Below are 16,679 nucleotides of genomic sequence, written 5' to 3'. Positions count from 1 at the left end.
GTGTGTGTGTGTGTGTGTGTGTGTGTGTGTGTGTGTGTGTGTGTGTGTGGCACAGAATTAGTGAGTGCTGAGCTGCGTAACTGACATTGTCTGTAACTGGTAGGCTTCATCATAGTTGTTCCTGATACTTGACACGAATTTTCCACACCTTTATAATTTCAGAAGTTACATTATGGAGATATGATTTATTACATTTCATAGTCATTCCAATGAGGAAACAATGTCCTTAGCTACCTTTGCAAAAGTGAGCAGTGTCTATGAGCTCACTTGTTGATGAAATAGTAGTATTTTAATTTAGAGTATTAAATATATTTTATGTGATATGGACTATTGAATTAATGACAAAAGCCATATAATGTGATAGTTTTGCTTATTTATTTGTCTTTGGTTAAAAAATACATGATGTTTTAATCTTTAATAAGAGGGTTGAAGTTCCAATGAGCATTTAACTTACATTTCAGTATTATTTTCTAAGAATATACTAGACATCCATAAACACTAGTATCTAATATTTAATTAAAATATACAACCCTATATTGTATGGAAAACATTTGCATACATTATCTTGTTTATTTTGAGCTGTTTCTCCATATAACATTAGGCTCTACTTGGTTATAATTTTACATCAGGAAGTCTTTCTAGAAGTAGGGACCTATTAGAAATCGAAGTAAGTACAACCTATATCAAATCAGTGTACTGTGCTTAAAATAGAGCCTCAAAGTTACCATTTTTAAATAATCAAGTTTGCTCCATGTAGAGCAAGATAGCCAGTAGTTGTTACCAACTGTAAAGGCAACAATAAAGTATGGCTTATCCCCCCTAATATTCACAATTGGATACAGTGCACCACATTACACTTTAGACGCAGAAGCCTAAAAATTCATCAGTTAGAGAAGACGCATGAGATTCAGGGATACAAGCCCTCAAAGGCTTCCAGGAGCCTTTTAAAAAGTAAAATCAGTGCAAAGATACAGTCTGGCACTTGGGTTAAGCAGAAACCTTGACTTCCTATAGAGTAGCTGACTCCAGCTGTGCCCATCTGTCTTCCTTCGCCTTACAGTGATGTTCCCAGCTGACCAGCAGCACACTAGTCTTTGTGAATACCATCATGGCCTTTGCTGCTTATCCCACAGATTCACTAAGAGCATTAAGGCAGGATGATTATCAGGATAGTTTTTTTTTCTCCTCACAGTTAAGTTTGGTGAGTTGAAATTTCTTCTTAGGACCAATGCTTCAGTCAATCCAAAAATTCTTTCTTGATTCGTTAGTCTTCTTCCAAAATTCCAATAGGCTGTCAAAGGGTGAGGGACCAGAATGGGAAACAAGGACGAGATACATAAAGAATTGGTGTAAACTATCAAAAGCCTTTGGGGGTGTTGGAGGTGTTGTGAGCTAGGAGTCCAATCAGATCATCAGGAAAATTTGTGCAAAGAGCTGTTGCACAAGTCTAAAGCAGCAGTGTTCTTGTAAAGCAGCTAACCTACCCTGCTGGAGAGGTGCCACACTCTCTTTACAAACCAGATTAGACCTTGGAAGAACATCAATCATTTTTTTAAGTGTCAGTGAAATTGCTCATTGAGTAAAGGCGCCACGTCTAAGGATCAGCCCTCAGTTTCCAGAACCTATTGGTGGAGGGGAAAAAACCCAACTTCCACAAGTTGTCCTCTGACTTCCACAGGCTTGCATGCCTGTGAATACACACACACACACACACACACACACACAATTCATGTGAAAAATATCCTATTTCAACCTAACCACTGCCCAAAGAAACAGATTTCATTTACCAAAATTAGTAGAGTCCATGCATCACAGAGTTACTTGAGGCTTAGACACAACTAGATTCTAGGACATCGTCAAGTGTACACTTGAATCTAGCCTGAGGACAAGCCTTGCATTCTCAATGGCTTTCATTTACATTTACATATTAATGCTTTTCTGTTATTTGTGTAGTCACCCCCTTTCCTGTTTTCATCGAATTTGAATATCTTTTTTAAAAAAGCCTGGGGTGACTCAGTAGTTACTTTCTGCAGTTGCTACTGTTTTTGCAGGGAACCCACGGTTGATTCCCAGCCTCCACTTTGGGCAGTTTGCAGTTGCCTGTGATCCATCTCAGGGGTGTGGGTGTGGGGAATACCTCTGACCTTCAGTGGTACCTGTGATACCTGCACATACCCACACATCGACACAAAGAGATGCACATAGTTACAAAAAATTTAAGAAGCGATTACTTTCATTTTTATTAATATTTAACTTAATTTCTAAATGTGTTTCTCTGTAACCTCATCACACAGGTACATTCACGAACAGTACCCGCACTCTTCTATGTCTCTCCACATCTGCCTCCTTCTTTCTCCCCAAGGAGCCCCTTTGTGTTTTCATGCACTTACATATGAGGCATATGAATGTATATAAATATAAATATGAAATGCACATCTAAATTTCTGTCTGCATGGGAGAGGAAACATGAAAACTTGACTTCCAAATAATGTCCTTTTATTTTCAATAATGGAATGATAGGCTCCAGTTATAGCTGTACTACCAATAAGTGTGACAGCAGTCAGAGATGTAGCTTAAAGATGTTTGAGTGTTAGGAATGAAACTAGGAAAATCAAAATAACAGTTATCAGTCTTTTTCCATTTTGTGTACCAAATAAAATTTCATATTTCTATAACAAAAATGTTTGTATATTCTATGCCAGTGTTTCTAATGAAGTTTTCAATGAAATTATTTTTCATAAATAAAAAGTCATTGATATCAATGAGCAGTGGTGGGTAATAGCTGTTTCAACTAGTTCAAATATTTTTAGAGGCAAGTTCTCTATTTACCCAAAATATTTTATTATGCAAGTGACTTTCATTGCTACAAAAGAGTGCCAGTACTTTCATAAATGTGGTATATATTAAATTTTGGACTTTTTCCTTTATGATATTTATGCACAAGTAATTAAAATTCAATACTAATAAATTTGATGAAATAGTTGAAAATTCTTCTGTGAGAGAAATTAGGTAACCGTTCCCAAAATAGTTTTATTTACCAACAAAATTAGATTTTGTTTTTCTGGCTAAAAGATTACCAAATAAATGTGATCCTGAGATCTGTTTTTAAGCCTGATCTTTCTTCAGTCTAATGTTCTCCCAGCGGAGCTATTTCAATGAGGATATATGAGCCTGGTCTTTCTTTAAAGGATTAAATTGTCCTGTTCTTCATCCAGAGTGAGAAATTCATTCTGGCATGGCTGTTTTGGAATCTGTGAAATGCATCTCCATGCTTTTCCATGTGATGTTAATTGGAATTAAAGGCCCAGGATGGGTAGAAGCCATAACTGGAGGACAAAGTCCCACGTAGACTGTCATTTATAAAAGGACCCTTGTTTCTGTCATCCTGGGGCTGCAGTCAGGAGTTTGGTGATGCTTGGTAGAGATAGCTACAGTGTTTATTACTACCAGCTTCTAAAAACAGGGACCCTATCATTAGAACCTTCCTTCTGAACGTGACTCCTTTCCCTGCAGGACGACTGAATAAATTCCACCTGAGGGTATTTCATTCTTCACAGTATAAGAAATGTGTTTTGACTAAATTATTAAAAAGAGCATTTAACAAATCATGCTAGATGGAAAAAACAGATTATTTCAAAGGTTAACAAGTTTTTGAAAGTCAGTAAACAAAATAGTAATAGAAAGTAAAGATACAGTCTTTCATTTCCTTCAGTTAATGTGGGTGAAATTATATGGAAATTGCTACATATCCCAGTATGGTAACATATAGAGGGACATTCACATAATTTTTTCTGGAAGAATAAATGTATCTAATCACACAGACTGGGATAGTGATGACATATAGAAAAGAGAGATTTCATTAATTAAAAGTTGCCTTTTATGCTCACAAACCTTCATAAAACTGTCCCATTATTGCCAGCAATTTGTTCCAGTTGATGAAATCATGAAAGAGCATGCAGTACACTGGGAGAGACTCTCGGGGTGTTGGATGCTACTTATTTCTCCTTTTAATAGTGGTAGATATGACAAATATATAACACATCCTTGGTCACATGTGGTTTGAAGCTTGGAATCTCATTTGATACACTGCAAGTATTAGGGTCAGATTCTACTCCATTTCCCCACACACCAGTAAATTAGAAATGGTTCTGAATGAAGTGAATCGGGTTGGACAGAATCATTGCATCTGATATGACTTAGCCTATGAGTGGACCGACAAACCACATTGCACTATACATGAGTCATACAAATTTACGACTAGATATGAGTACGGCTCCAGACTTAATAGCATATGTGACAGCTTTCAAAGATAAAAATCATTGTGCTAAAACTTTAGGAAAATTAATTTTATAGATATACCAGTAAGTGTATATTGTTTTCCTGATACAAAATTCTTTGGCAAATTCATATACAGAAGAGGGAAATAATTTAAACTAACATATTTTAAGGGAAAATTCCCTTAAATAAAGGATTAGAAAATAAACCCTGGGAAATTACTTTAAAATTTTTATTTCCACACACATACTCACTCGGGAAAAGAATTCACTTCTGTGCTACATTTGAGAAAGACCGTTAAAATTAATCAAGATGCATGCTATGAAGCATTGAGGCTTTCCTAATGATTAAGAAACACTTTATTCCCTTATTGCTCACAGATCTAAAGTTAACCTGCTTAGTAGGACATAATAGGGATAGTAATATTTTATTTTATATAATTGAGTATAGTTCTTTCCTTGTGTTAGCAGAGAAAACAATTACTTAAATTATTTGTATTTAGAAAAACATGACACTCTTTGTAGTGATAGCATTGTATATTCACTGTATGGTCCACTCCAATAGGACAATAAAAGCTGAGTTGGAAAAACAAACTGAATAACCCCCCTAATAAATCTGCATGAAATAAAATAGGCTTATTTTATCCAAAGTCTTAGAAATGTGCAAAATTTAATGTTATTCGTGATAAGAAATGATGAGATGTAAATTCAAAAAAAAATTAGTAATACAGTTTCAGGTTTTAAGCATGTTCAGCTAATTTTTCCTCGACTTTTTCCATGCAAGCACTACAAGTGCTCGTTCACTGTTTATAAGACATACCTCATCATTAAAAGGGTGTTGGGTTTTATTTGTGATCCATCTATAATATGAATGCTTCCCTGGCCATCAACCTCCCTGCTCTCCTTGACAGAGATATCTTTGATTTCCTTTAGGTAAAGCAGTCATTAACCTCAAGGTTCCGTGACCTGATGATGGAGCTCATCCTTTCTTGTGTTTAATCCTTAGTACAACATACATAAAGATCAGTACAGAAGCTGTGATAACGCGTCTGCCAAGTCATCAGATAGTGATGTCAGTGATGTGTCCGCCATTTCCAGAGCCAGCAGTACCTCACGCCTCAGCAGCACAAGCTTTATGTCAGAGCAGTCTGAGCGCCCCAGGGGTAGGATCAGGTGAGTTGGCAATGCTGTCTCTGTTAACTGGATCTATATCCTTCGTATGAAATGCATCTACCTTCCAGAACATTCTTTGGAGATAATAGTATAGATTGTGTAATCAAAACACCTCACCATAACAATGGGGCAGGATGAGTGTGCACTACACACTCTATAGAAACACTGACAGGATATTTGATACTATTTCCTGCAAACTTAAGCTTATTACTGTTATCATCACCTTAATTGCTCACAGTTGAGATCCCAGGGGTCCTTACAATGTGATACGATCAGTAGAGTGTCTTTTAGTCCAGTTAGAAAGGCTTTCCTTTAAAAGATTGCATTAACAAATATTTTGGTGGCTTTTAAATTTTTTATTAGATATTTTCTTCATTTACATTTCAAATCCTATCCCAAAAGTCCCCTATNCCCTCCCCCCGCCCTGCTCCCCTACCCACCCACTACCACTTCTTGGGCCTGGAGTTCCCCTGTACTGGGGAATATAAAGCTTGCAAGACCAAGGGGCCTCTCTTCCCAATGATGGCCGACTAGGCCATTTCTGCTACATATGCAGCTAGAGACACGAGCTCTGGGGGTACTGGTTAGTTCATATTGTTGTTCTGGATAGTATCCATCATAAATATTCATCCACATGATCATAGTGTACAAGCCTAGCCAATAAGTGAATATGACTGTGTGTTTACATATGCATGTATATGTCATGCATTTCCACATACTTGTATGGCATGTGTATTTTATTTTCCCAAAGACTATAGATTTGTTTTATTTTAGTTTTTTTTAAATTCTTTTGTTTTGGCTTTTTTTCTCCTATGTGATAATAATGGGTCTACATTTAAGGCAGAGAATATTGTATATGAGAACAATTTGTACACCCATGATGCAGATTGTGTAAGTTGTAAAACACGTACACCATTATGTCACCAGGTGTTCTTTGGTTTTTGCATAACCAACACCCTGTAGAAAGTTAAATATAAAGAACTTCAGCCATTCAGGTGCCGTCCAGCCTGAGCTGCCTCACTTGGCAGTTGATATTATCTTATTTCTGGAAACAGAAATTTACAGAAGAAATCTGAGGAATGGAAGGGCTTTCCACTCAAATATGAATGCTAAAAATGAGAACAAATAAATTTCTGATACTCTAAATTCCACATTGTGGTGCACAGTAAATTGTACCCTACGTTGTCATCTTTGACTTCCACCTCCCTTGCTTCTGTGCTGTGGGGAAGAACCATTTTCTTGGAATCAGTAATGTCACTGATCTTAGGGAGATTGGAGAAAAGGTGAAGCAACTTTAGGCAGCTTAACAAGAGTCTGTGATTTCCCACAAGGAGACCCAGGTTGAAGGACATGTTAGTGCATTGGAGCCAGTGCTCTTCTGTGGGGGAGATTCCAACCTTATGGAAAAACTTCATGTTTAACTGTACAGTCGGTAAAAGCGCCAAGTAGAAAGTCTGTTCCCTTGGACTCGTGGGTTTTCCGTTATGAACCTGGTAGAGAGAGAGGACTTCTCAACAGCCCACATCAGACTTTCTTCCTGGCAACCCATGTCCCACAAGTTTCCTGTTCCACCCCTCCCCTGCTCTATAGGTGAAGCCTGTAATAGCTGGGGTTTTATTCATGTAAGTGAATTATCTAAACTATGTTACTCCTCTGGTAGCTAAAAGTAAGTTTCCCCTTCAGCTATGAAGAGACCTGCTTTAATCCCAGTTTTGTGCTAGGCACCTTTCTTTGTTGTGGATCTTAGAGTTGATAACACAGTGGAATACAGAAAAAGATACATGGGAAGGAGCAAAATCTTCTGACACACTCAATCTAGGAAACCTTTCATGTATATTACCCTCCATACATAACTATGTAAATACAAAATACGTATGAGGCTGGATCACAGATGAAGAGCACTGGCTACTCTTCCGTGGGACCAGATTTCAATCCCCAACATCTGGAGAAGATTGTAATTCTAGTTCCTTGGGATGTGATGGCCTCTACTGATCTCCGTATGTAGTGCACAAGAACTGGTGCAGGCAAAAACACCATACTCATAAAATAAAATGAAAATAATTAAGACACACACACATGCACTCACACACATATGGAGGTACACACACACACACACACACACACACACCACTATGCCATGGAGCTCTTTGCTGTCAATATCAACCCTCTACTAACAGCTTGAGATGAGTTAGTTTGCAACAGAAAGCCGTGGCTAACTAGTGTAGAGTTAGCGGGGCATACAGGGTCTCCACCACTTCCTCTGGGAACTGCATGGTGACTGTTTATTCTTCCCTTAATCCTAAATATTCAAAACCACTATTGAGCAAAGGGACAAAGCTGAACAGTTTCAGCGATAGAATATATTTAGCAGCAACCCTTTTAGCTCCTATTATGTAAAAGGACCAGACAGAACTCAGGGCCCTTATTATTTTGCCTAAGACATGAACACAAGTCTTTCCGTCTGGGTGCCTGTGGACATCTCCTGTCATTCTGAGGTAAATTGTGGTTTCTTATGTGTTGCCTCAGATGATCCCGATGTGGGGAATCAACCAAATGATTCAGAGGACATTATAGAATTTATTAAATTCAATTTACTGCCCTAAAATTCACCCTAGTATCTAATTTTGTCAGGAGGTTCTATACACAGACATCATATAACCTGGCCTTACTTTCTTAGATAATACAATAAGGTTGTCACATAAAATACCAATGTTTTCTAAAATCTGGCTGTTGCATTTCCAGTATGATGTATGTCAACTTGACACAAGCTAGAATCATCAGGAAGGAGGAAATCTCAGTGGATAAAATACCTCCATGAGCTTCAACTCTAAGACATTTTCTCAAATGTGATCAAGGGTTGGAGGGCCCAGCCCAATGTGGGTGGTGCCATCCCTGGGCTGGTCGTCCTAGGATCTGTAAGAAAGCAGGCTGAGCAAGCCATGTGTGCACACCAGTAAGCAGCACCCTCCATGACCTCTGTCAGGCCTACCTGCTTGGTCAAGTCCTGCTTGTATACCTGTCCTGATTTTCTGCAGTGATAGATTGGGACCTGGGAGTGTAACATGACTATACCCTTTCTTCTTTGCTTGTTTTTGGGTCATGGCATTTTGTCAGTTGATAATTAGACAACTGGACGTGAATGGAAAGAGACGGCTCCTTCCCCAGACATGTCCCCTTCCAGGGCACTCAGTTTGAAGTGCTCTTGTTGTCCTCTCTTGATAGACTAAATAATATGTTCAAAACTATGCCAAGCAAAGTTTAGATCTTCAATTTCACTTTCCCGGAAAGCTACAGAAAGAAAAGAAACCAGATTGCAGTATTTGTTTTAGGGTAAATAACGTTTTACAGATGTAATTAAAATGTGTAGAAAAGCTACAAATTGTTCACAAAAGTGGAGATGCTTCAACAAGACAGAATCTACCTGTAATGTACCAAATATCGGCATCAAGGAAGGGAGGCTTTGGGTGGCAGCACCTCTGATGTATTCTGCTTGCACTTAGTATTTGGAGGTTTCATGGGACCTAACTTCTCCAAGAAGATTCTTTGTCTGAACTCAATATATGGATGGTGTATATCTCAGTGTGTGGTAATTTATAATAGGGATGAGTATATTACTGAGTTGATGGCTCAATCATGAGGTCATGACTGGGGATGCTCTGAAGCTACCAAAAATATGGATGCAGCAAAGCATTCTTGTGATTGGAACTGGGACAGTAGAAATAGGACGACCGCTGGGTTTCATTGACCATCAAGTACAGTCAAATCAACAAGCCCCAGGGTCCGTGAATAATCTTAGAAGAGAAGGCAGAATGAATGGAGAGGTGAGGAGGCAGTTAAGGATGCTTCAGACTCTTGCAGAAGATGTGAGTTCTGTTCCCAGCACCTAGGTCAAGCGCCTCCTAGCCACTTGTGTCCATCACCTTCGCGAGTAACTATCTACAGGCATGTGCCAACAGAGACACATACCCAGACAAATAATTAAAATAATAAAAAAAATTAATCTTTTTTAAAGTGGAGAGTGATTGAGGAAAATACTAGATATTAACTTTAGCTTCTACCCTCCCATATACACACCTGTGAGTCCAGAAACACAGAAGAGGATACATATAGTGGAATCCAGAAATTCGTAGTTTCCAAGTTCTTGATCTTCCTCTTTATCATATATCCCTTTCATTCGAGCCAGACAAATTTTAGTCATTTCTGTAATAGAAACTTTAAAAGTAAATATGACATAATATTAAAGTTGTTCTCAGGTGTCACATGATTTCATAGTTTTAATTATTTTTGATACTTTCATATGATGTGTTTCCCAACTCCACCCAGATTCACTTTCCTTCCATACCTAACTCTCTCATTTTTCACTCATCAAACCCACTTAAGGCTTCCCATATACTATTGTATGGGTAACCTTCCAATGGAATATGATTGACTTACCAGAGGCTGTGTTCTTAAAGAGAACTGGCTTTCCCTCTCCCCTCTGTAATCAATTGCTAATAGTCCTCAGGCAGAGTGAGACTTTCTGCACACTCACCTCTCCATGCCTGAGGCTGTGCCTGACTTCAGCTTCCACAAGTCCCCTGCATGCTGTCACAGCTGCTGCGAGTTCATATGTGCCCTGCTCTGCTGTTTGTGGATGGCGTTGTTCCTGTGTAATCATTCACCATCTATGGAACCCACACTCTTTACCTCCTCTCGTCCACAGTGACCCCTGAGCCTTTGAAGGAGATAATGATATAGGAAGCATGATGTCCTCTTTAGGGTTCAACATCCTCCAGTTCCTTATTCTCTGCACTTTGGCCACTTGGGAGTCTCCATGTTGATCACCATCAACTGCAGATAGAAGCTTCTCTGATGAGGGTTAAGAGATGCATTCCTAGTTATAATGATACGTCAATACACGTTGGTTTAATTCTATGTCCATTTAGCAGAATAAGGGTAGTTTCTCCCTAGGAACTGTGACCTGCATAGCCAGGGGTTTATGGTCCAGTAATAATGCTAGTTATAGGTTTCATCTTGTAGGATACAGCTTTAAAAAAAGAAAAAAGAAAAAAAAAAACGTTGCTCTCAGATATTTGTGCCACTTATTGCAAGCAGTGGGTGTGGCAGGCCAGCCATTATTGCTTCTGTCAGTCTATAGCTGCAACTCTATGGATGAGGAGCGCTCCCTTTTGCTCCCCCATTAGTGTGAATAGCATCTTCTAGCACGAGGCAAGCTAGCCAATAGCTATGAAGCATCCAAGTTAATGCCATCTTACTTTCTGTATGTTCTATGACTCAAGTATGTGATGACTTCAGCAATGGGGTCTTACCTTCATTTTCTAGGAGATAATGAATAATCTAAGCAATACACTGTAAAGTTTGGGAGTCTCACTGGGCATTAGCTCCAAAAGAGATAATTCATTCCTATCACTGGGCATTTGACATGTTAGCCTGTGTGTCTAGTAGGCATTGTCACCTCCCTGTGTGATAACCCCATTTTAACTCTTTTTTTTTCCTGTTTTTAACTCTTAATATGTATGCATATTTATACTTGAGGAAGCTTTTATGATATTTATGTAAGATTTTTACAAGAGGTCTTTCGTGTTATTTATCCCTCCAGATATTCCCACCAACACCCTGGCCTCCCAATCTCCCAACCAAATGTAGACATTCCAGATCCACTATTCACCTTTAATCCTTTATATCCCTGTATTCATGTCCCCTCTCTTTATTGGTACAATCAGCTAGCATATGGCACTTACACACATGACAGAATTTTAGAAAGTTTGTCAAAATTAATGATTCTATAACAGAAAATGTTGTAGTCTGTTTTCTCCCAGCTTTACCAAAGTTGATGTCTCTTTGCAAGAAGGATTTTAAAAATCAGACAAAAGGACAGTCTGATGCAAATAAATATTTGTTCTTGTATTATCCATTTCTGAAAGAGCAATTTTTATTTCCACTGAAAGCAGTTATTTTACAATAAGCTTGTAAAAGTTTAAAAAGATTTAAAACCACGTATTGCCTGTACTTGGACAGATGGCCATCTTGGAACTATACGTTTACAAAAAAATTGAACTTTTGATGTCAGGAAGCATGTAAGTGGAAAATGTTGTTTTAGTCATCTGTGGCTTTTCAAATGAATATGCTTTAATTAATTTATTTTAATTATTTCATTAACATTAACAAAAGCATTGATATCTTTTTAGAAGTCACTACAGTTATGCTTACAAAACAGTTACAAATATTATTTCAAAATTCCCTTTTACCATAATAGATTCTTTTTATTTTTTATGGAAATGAAATGAAGATTTCTTAGGATTTTAAACTTGGTTGAGACATGAATTTAACTGAAACAATCTTCAGTGTTTTAAATATCTCATAAATAAATGAGACTTTTTGGGCTTTCAGTTGTGGTGCCTACTGGCATGAAATGTACTTAAGAATGAGTGAGGAGGAGGGACTTTTATTTTCCTCTAGGAATTCAGAATTAAATGTATATGTCCGGTTGCTATACTTTGACACACAAAACTTACTAAGCTAGAAAATACACCGATAAGCATTTAGATGACAAGAAGAAGATGAGCCTGTACAGGGAAAATACTGGACAGGGCACACCAGGAAAAAAGCTCTTTACTTGATATTTCAGTCTTCCTACTTGTTTTGTTTTTTTGTTTGTTTTTTTCAAGACAGGGCTTCTCTGTATAGCCCTGGCTGTCCTGGAACTCACTTTGTAGACCAGGCTGGCCTTGAACTCAGAAATCTGCCTGCCTCTTAAGTGCTGGGATTAAAGGCATGCGCCACAATGCCGGTCTTCCTACTTGGTTTTAACAGTTCTAGGCTGAGAAGTTATTAATGAATGTATCCCCTGGTAGTAGATTGAAGCTATGGGTAACATGGAAAGACTATCCCATCCTCTCTTTAAAACCACCATACCTTTGTAATAAAAACATTAATAATCCTTTGTACCATTCTTCACAAGCCCATGAGTGCATCATCCATGCCACTTGCCTAAGTAATTATGCCAAGACATATAGTATCAAAAATATTGCTGACATATGAATTAGATAGCAGAAGTCTTGAGGACAAACAGCTACAGAATGTTTGGGGGGGGATAGATTATTGTCCTGGATAGGGTATTTATTTTATTGGTTATTTTATTTATTTACATTTCAAATGTTATCCCACTTTCTGGTTTCCCTTCCACAAACCTCCTATCCCATCCCCCCCCCCTTTCTGTGAGGCTGCTGCCCCACCCACCCACCCACTCCCACTTCACCACATTGAACCTCCACAGGAGTAAGGGGTTCCCTTCCCACTGATGACCGACAAGGCCATCTTCTGCTACATATGCAGCTAGAGCCATGGGTCTCTCCATGTGTGCTCTTTGATTGATGGTCTAATCTTGGGAGCTTTGAGGGGTCTGGTTGGTTGATATTGTTGTTCTTCCTAGAGTGAGTACTTTAATGCATATTTTGAAGCAAAGCAGAGATGTTATATTTAAATCCAGTCTCTTGGCTCCCATGTTACCTTTGTATTCTACCAGTTTGATAGGTTAATCAATTTGTGTCTTGTTAAATTCTGTAATGTTAGTGACTTTATTAGGTGGAAAACAAAGGAGTCAGTCGCAATTAACAAAGTTTCCCAACCTTGAAATGAATCAGGAATAGCTTATCAGGATAAGGTTGTTTGTGGAAATGGCAATTAGATCTTAGTAGCTGCATTGATTATTTTTCTTCATTACTGTGATTTAACACTCTGAAATAAAGCAACTTAGTAGAAAAAGAAATGGTTTATTTTGGCTAACATGTCTACAGGGATCCAATCCACCATGGGGGAAAAAAGGCCTGGCAGCAGGAGCAGGAAGTGGTCCTACCAGGAAGCAGAGTGATAACATTTTATCAGTACATGGGAAACAGAGAACAAGAGAGAGAAAGGGAGGGAGGGGAGGAGAGACAGATGGACAGAAGGAAGGAGGGAGAGGGAGACAGAGAGAAAGGGAGGGAGGGGAGGAGAGGGAGGGAAGGAAGGAAGGAAGAAAGAGAGAGAGAGAGAAAGAAAGAAAGAAAGAAAGAAAGAAAGAAAGAAAGAAAGAAAGAAAGAAAGAAAGAAAGAAAGAAAGAAAGAGAAAGAAAGAGAGAAAGGAAGGGAAGGTGGGAGAGAGGGAGACAAAGAGAATAAGAGAGGGATGGAGGGAGAAAGAAAGAAAAGAAAGCAGGTTGGGAGGGAGAGAGATAAAGAGAAAGGAAAGGAAGGGAAGGGAGAGGCACACAGAGAGAGGCAGGAGGGAGGGAGGGAGGGAGGGAGGGGAAGAGAGAGAAAATGAGAACACATGTGAATGGATGAACCTGAAAAGACGTAAGGCTTGGCTGTAGATCTCTAAGCCCTCTCCAGCAGCATCCTTCCTCCAGTAAGGCTCCACTGTGCACAGAACCCATAGTCTTCCCAAGTGTTCAAACACACAAACTACCACAGTGACTAGTGCTAATTTTTAGAAAATAACTGTAAATAGTAATTTTATAACTACATTATAACTTAACAATTTTGATAGAAATATACCCCCTCATAGGTCCTTGAAGTCATTTATTTTTGCTTTGAGGTTTTCCTAAAACTAGTTATCCTGCTGTTATTTGGTGTGGCTTTGAACATCCTTTAATATAGTTGATTCTTGTGATGATTATATCTAGGAAAAATCATTAAGAAAGTAACCCTTAAAGAAATGTTCTTGTCCTGTGAAAGTGATCTTATATATTTCCATAGTCAATAATTGCTTAATATACTACATTATATCATTGGAAGCTCGCTGTTTAAATAACTCCCAGGAATGAACTCATTATCACCATCAAATACTGGGCAAAAAACTCCTGTTTATTCAGGTACTTACCTGTTATTTGGAATGGTTACATTGTTATTGTTTCATTGAGAATCATTGCTACCTAAATATTTGCCTTTTCATCTCTCATGTTCTTAATTTGTGCCTTCATCCACAAAGGCTATATTTCCATATGTGTTTTTAAATTGCTGTTCATTAAGTATGCTTTTGTGGTAGATTTTCATGTGTTTGTGTGTGAGTGTACATGTTGTCGGCTCTTATGTGTGTGTGAGGGTTGGGGGCAGCTGCTAGTTTATACATATGCCAGCAGAGTACAGGCCCTAACTTAAGGTTTTATTCCTCAGGAGTCACCCACATTGATTTTTGAGACAAGGTTTGTCATTGAGACCTAAGGCATAAGGTTTGGCTATTCCTGATGACCAGCTATTTGCAGGGGTCTCTGTGCCCCCACACCACAGCGGGATTAGAAGCACACACATGCATGTTTCAGTGTGAATGCTGGGGATTAAACTTGGGTCCCCATGCTTGTGAGGCACGTACTTCTCTAACTCCCGGCTATTGTGCTAGATATTCTAATAAATAAATTATGTACGACATCATTATTGCTATAATGGAATCATTAGTAATAACATTTGGAAATAGAAAGGAATTGCAGCCTGTTAAACTCATATGACCTGCAGAATGAGAGCGTGTGAGAGCCAGAGGCACAAGTTACAGACTATTTTTCTCCATTTAACCCCAAAAAGATTCTATTAATTTATAACATAGTAGTTAAAATAAACATAAGGTATTGATAATAATAAATGTTCATGACCTGCGATCAAGCATGTCAATTATGACCACACTAGCTGGATCTCTATAGCCCATATCCAACGTAACCCCCTTGCATGTGACCTGCACCAGCATCCAACGATCCCAGAGGCAGTTCTCTGCTTTGCCAAATCATTATCAAGCTTCAGCCATTGTGTGGCCAACAGTTCCTTCATCTCATAGTTATGTCCCTGTCTTCCATGATCATAGTCCACATAGCTTGCTAGAGTCATTACTGACCAATACCACAGGGCTCATCTCCTTGCTTCAGTCTGACTCTCTGATTGAAGCATCATACCGTTTTTTGTGCCTTTTTTACCCTACATATATATATATACATACATTAAAATAAGTATACATTTTTAAAATGTATCCTTACGTAGGTATATGTTCTTTAAAATGTAAGTATGCAAATTGACTTGAGGAGAATTTTACCCCTCAATTAGCACATTGAATGCTCCATTGTCAACTACTGGATTTCTTTCTGATTCTTTAGTGTCTGTCCACGAAGTCTTAAAATGTTATCTGTTCTAAGTTCACAAGTTTGTAGCTACTGTTACATCCTAAGTGTGTAGCTACTGATATGTACTTCCTACGAGTGTAGCTACTGTTATATACATCCTAAGTGCGTAGCTACTTTCATATATTTTCTAAGAGTGTAGCTACCATTATTTACATTCTAAGAGTTTAGGTATATTATACACATCCTTAATGTGTAGCTACTGTTATATACATCATAAGTACATAGTTACTGTTGCAAACATCCTAAGTTTGTAGTTACTGTTATATACATCCTAAATGTGTGGCTACCGATATATACTTCTTAGACTGTAGCTACTGTTATACATATGCTAAGTGTATAGCTACTTTTATATATATCCTAAGTATGTAGCTACTCTTACATACATCCTAAATGTGTAGTTACTACTATATACATAAGTGTGTAGTTACAGTTATATACATTATAGGTGTGTAGCTACTGTTATATACATCAAAGTGTGTAGCTACTGTTATATACATAACATGTCTTGGATGTTGGCATTTTCATTTTCTGCCTAGCTTTCCATTCTAGGACTACAGTTAGTTTATTATGTTTTCTAATATTTTTAATCCTTACCTTTTCTATGGCTGTGTGTTCATATTTTGTGAGGTTTTAATTACATAAAAATTTTATAACATTTTCTTTATATTCATTAATTATTTAGAGGTAAGTTAAAATTGGAAAAAGTAAGAAATACATATTACTGATAAATTTTTATTTTTCAAAAAGATTTATTATTATTTTAAATAATGTGTATGTGTGTATCTCTGCATGGCCATAGGCTTCAGAGTCCTGGGAGCTAGAGTTTAGGTGGTGGTGAGATTCCTAACAAGCATTCTTCAAGCTGAACTCAGGTCATCTAGAAAAGCAGTACATGTTTTTAGCCACTGATATCTATATCTATATCTATATCTATATCTATATCTATATCTATATCTATATCTATATCTACATCTACATCTACATCTACATCTACATCTACATCTACATCTACATCCACATCCACATCCACATCCACATCCACATCCACATCCACATCCACATCCACATCCACATCCACATCCACATC

At 37.9% G+C, this 16,679-nt stretch overlaps 1 protein-coding gene across 28 annotated transcripts in view; it reads left to right on the top strand.

The window, feature by feature from the left end:
• Rims1 (regulating synaptic membrane exocytosis 1) overlaps positions 1-16,679 on the top strand; it is a 480,520-nt gene that overhangs the window by 385,215 nt on the left and 78,626 nt on the right. For 23 of the 28 annotated variants that reach the window (XM_029538265.1, XM_029538267.1, XM_029538272.1 and 20 more), the window contains one exon: positions 5,281-5,447. The exons of the other annotated variants lie outside the window; for them this stretch is intronic. In XM_029538265.1, the coding sequence (XP_029394125.1) occupies positions 5,281-5,447 (167 nt within the window). The remainder of the gene's footprint in view (positions 1-5,280; positions 5,448-16,679) is intronic. 28 annotated transcript variants of the gene reach the window in all.

Source organism: Mus pahari, chromosome 5, assembly GCF_900095145.1.
Source record: "Mus pahari chromosome 5, PAHARI_EIJ_v1.1, whole genome shotgun sequence".
Classification (NCBI taxonomy): Eukaryota; Metazoa; Chordata; class Mammalia; order Rodentia; family Muridae; genus Mus; species Mus pahari.
This window is presented reverse-complemented; position numbering and strand designations above follow the sequence as displayed.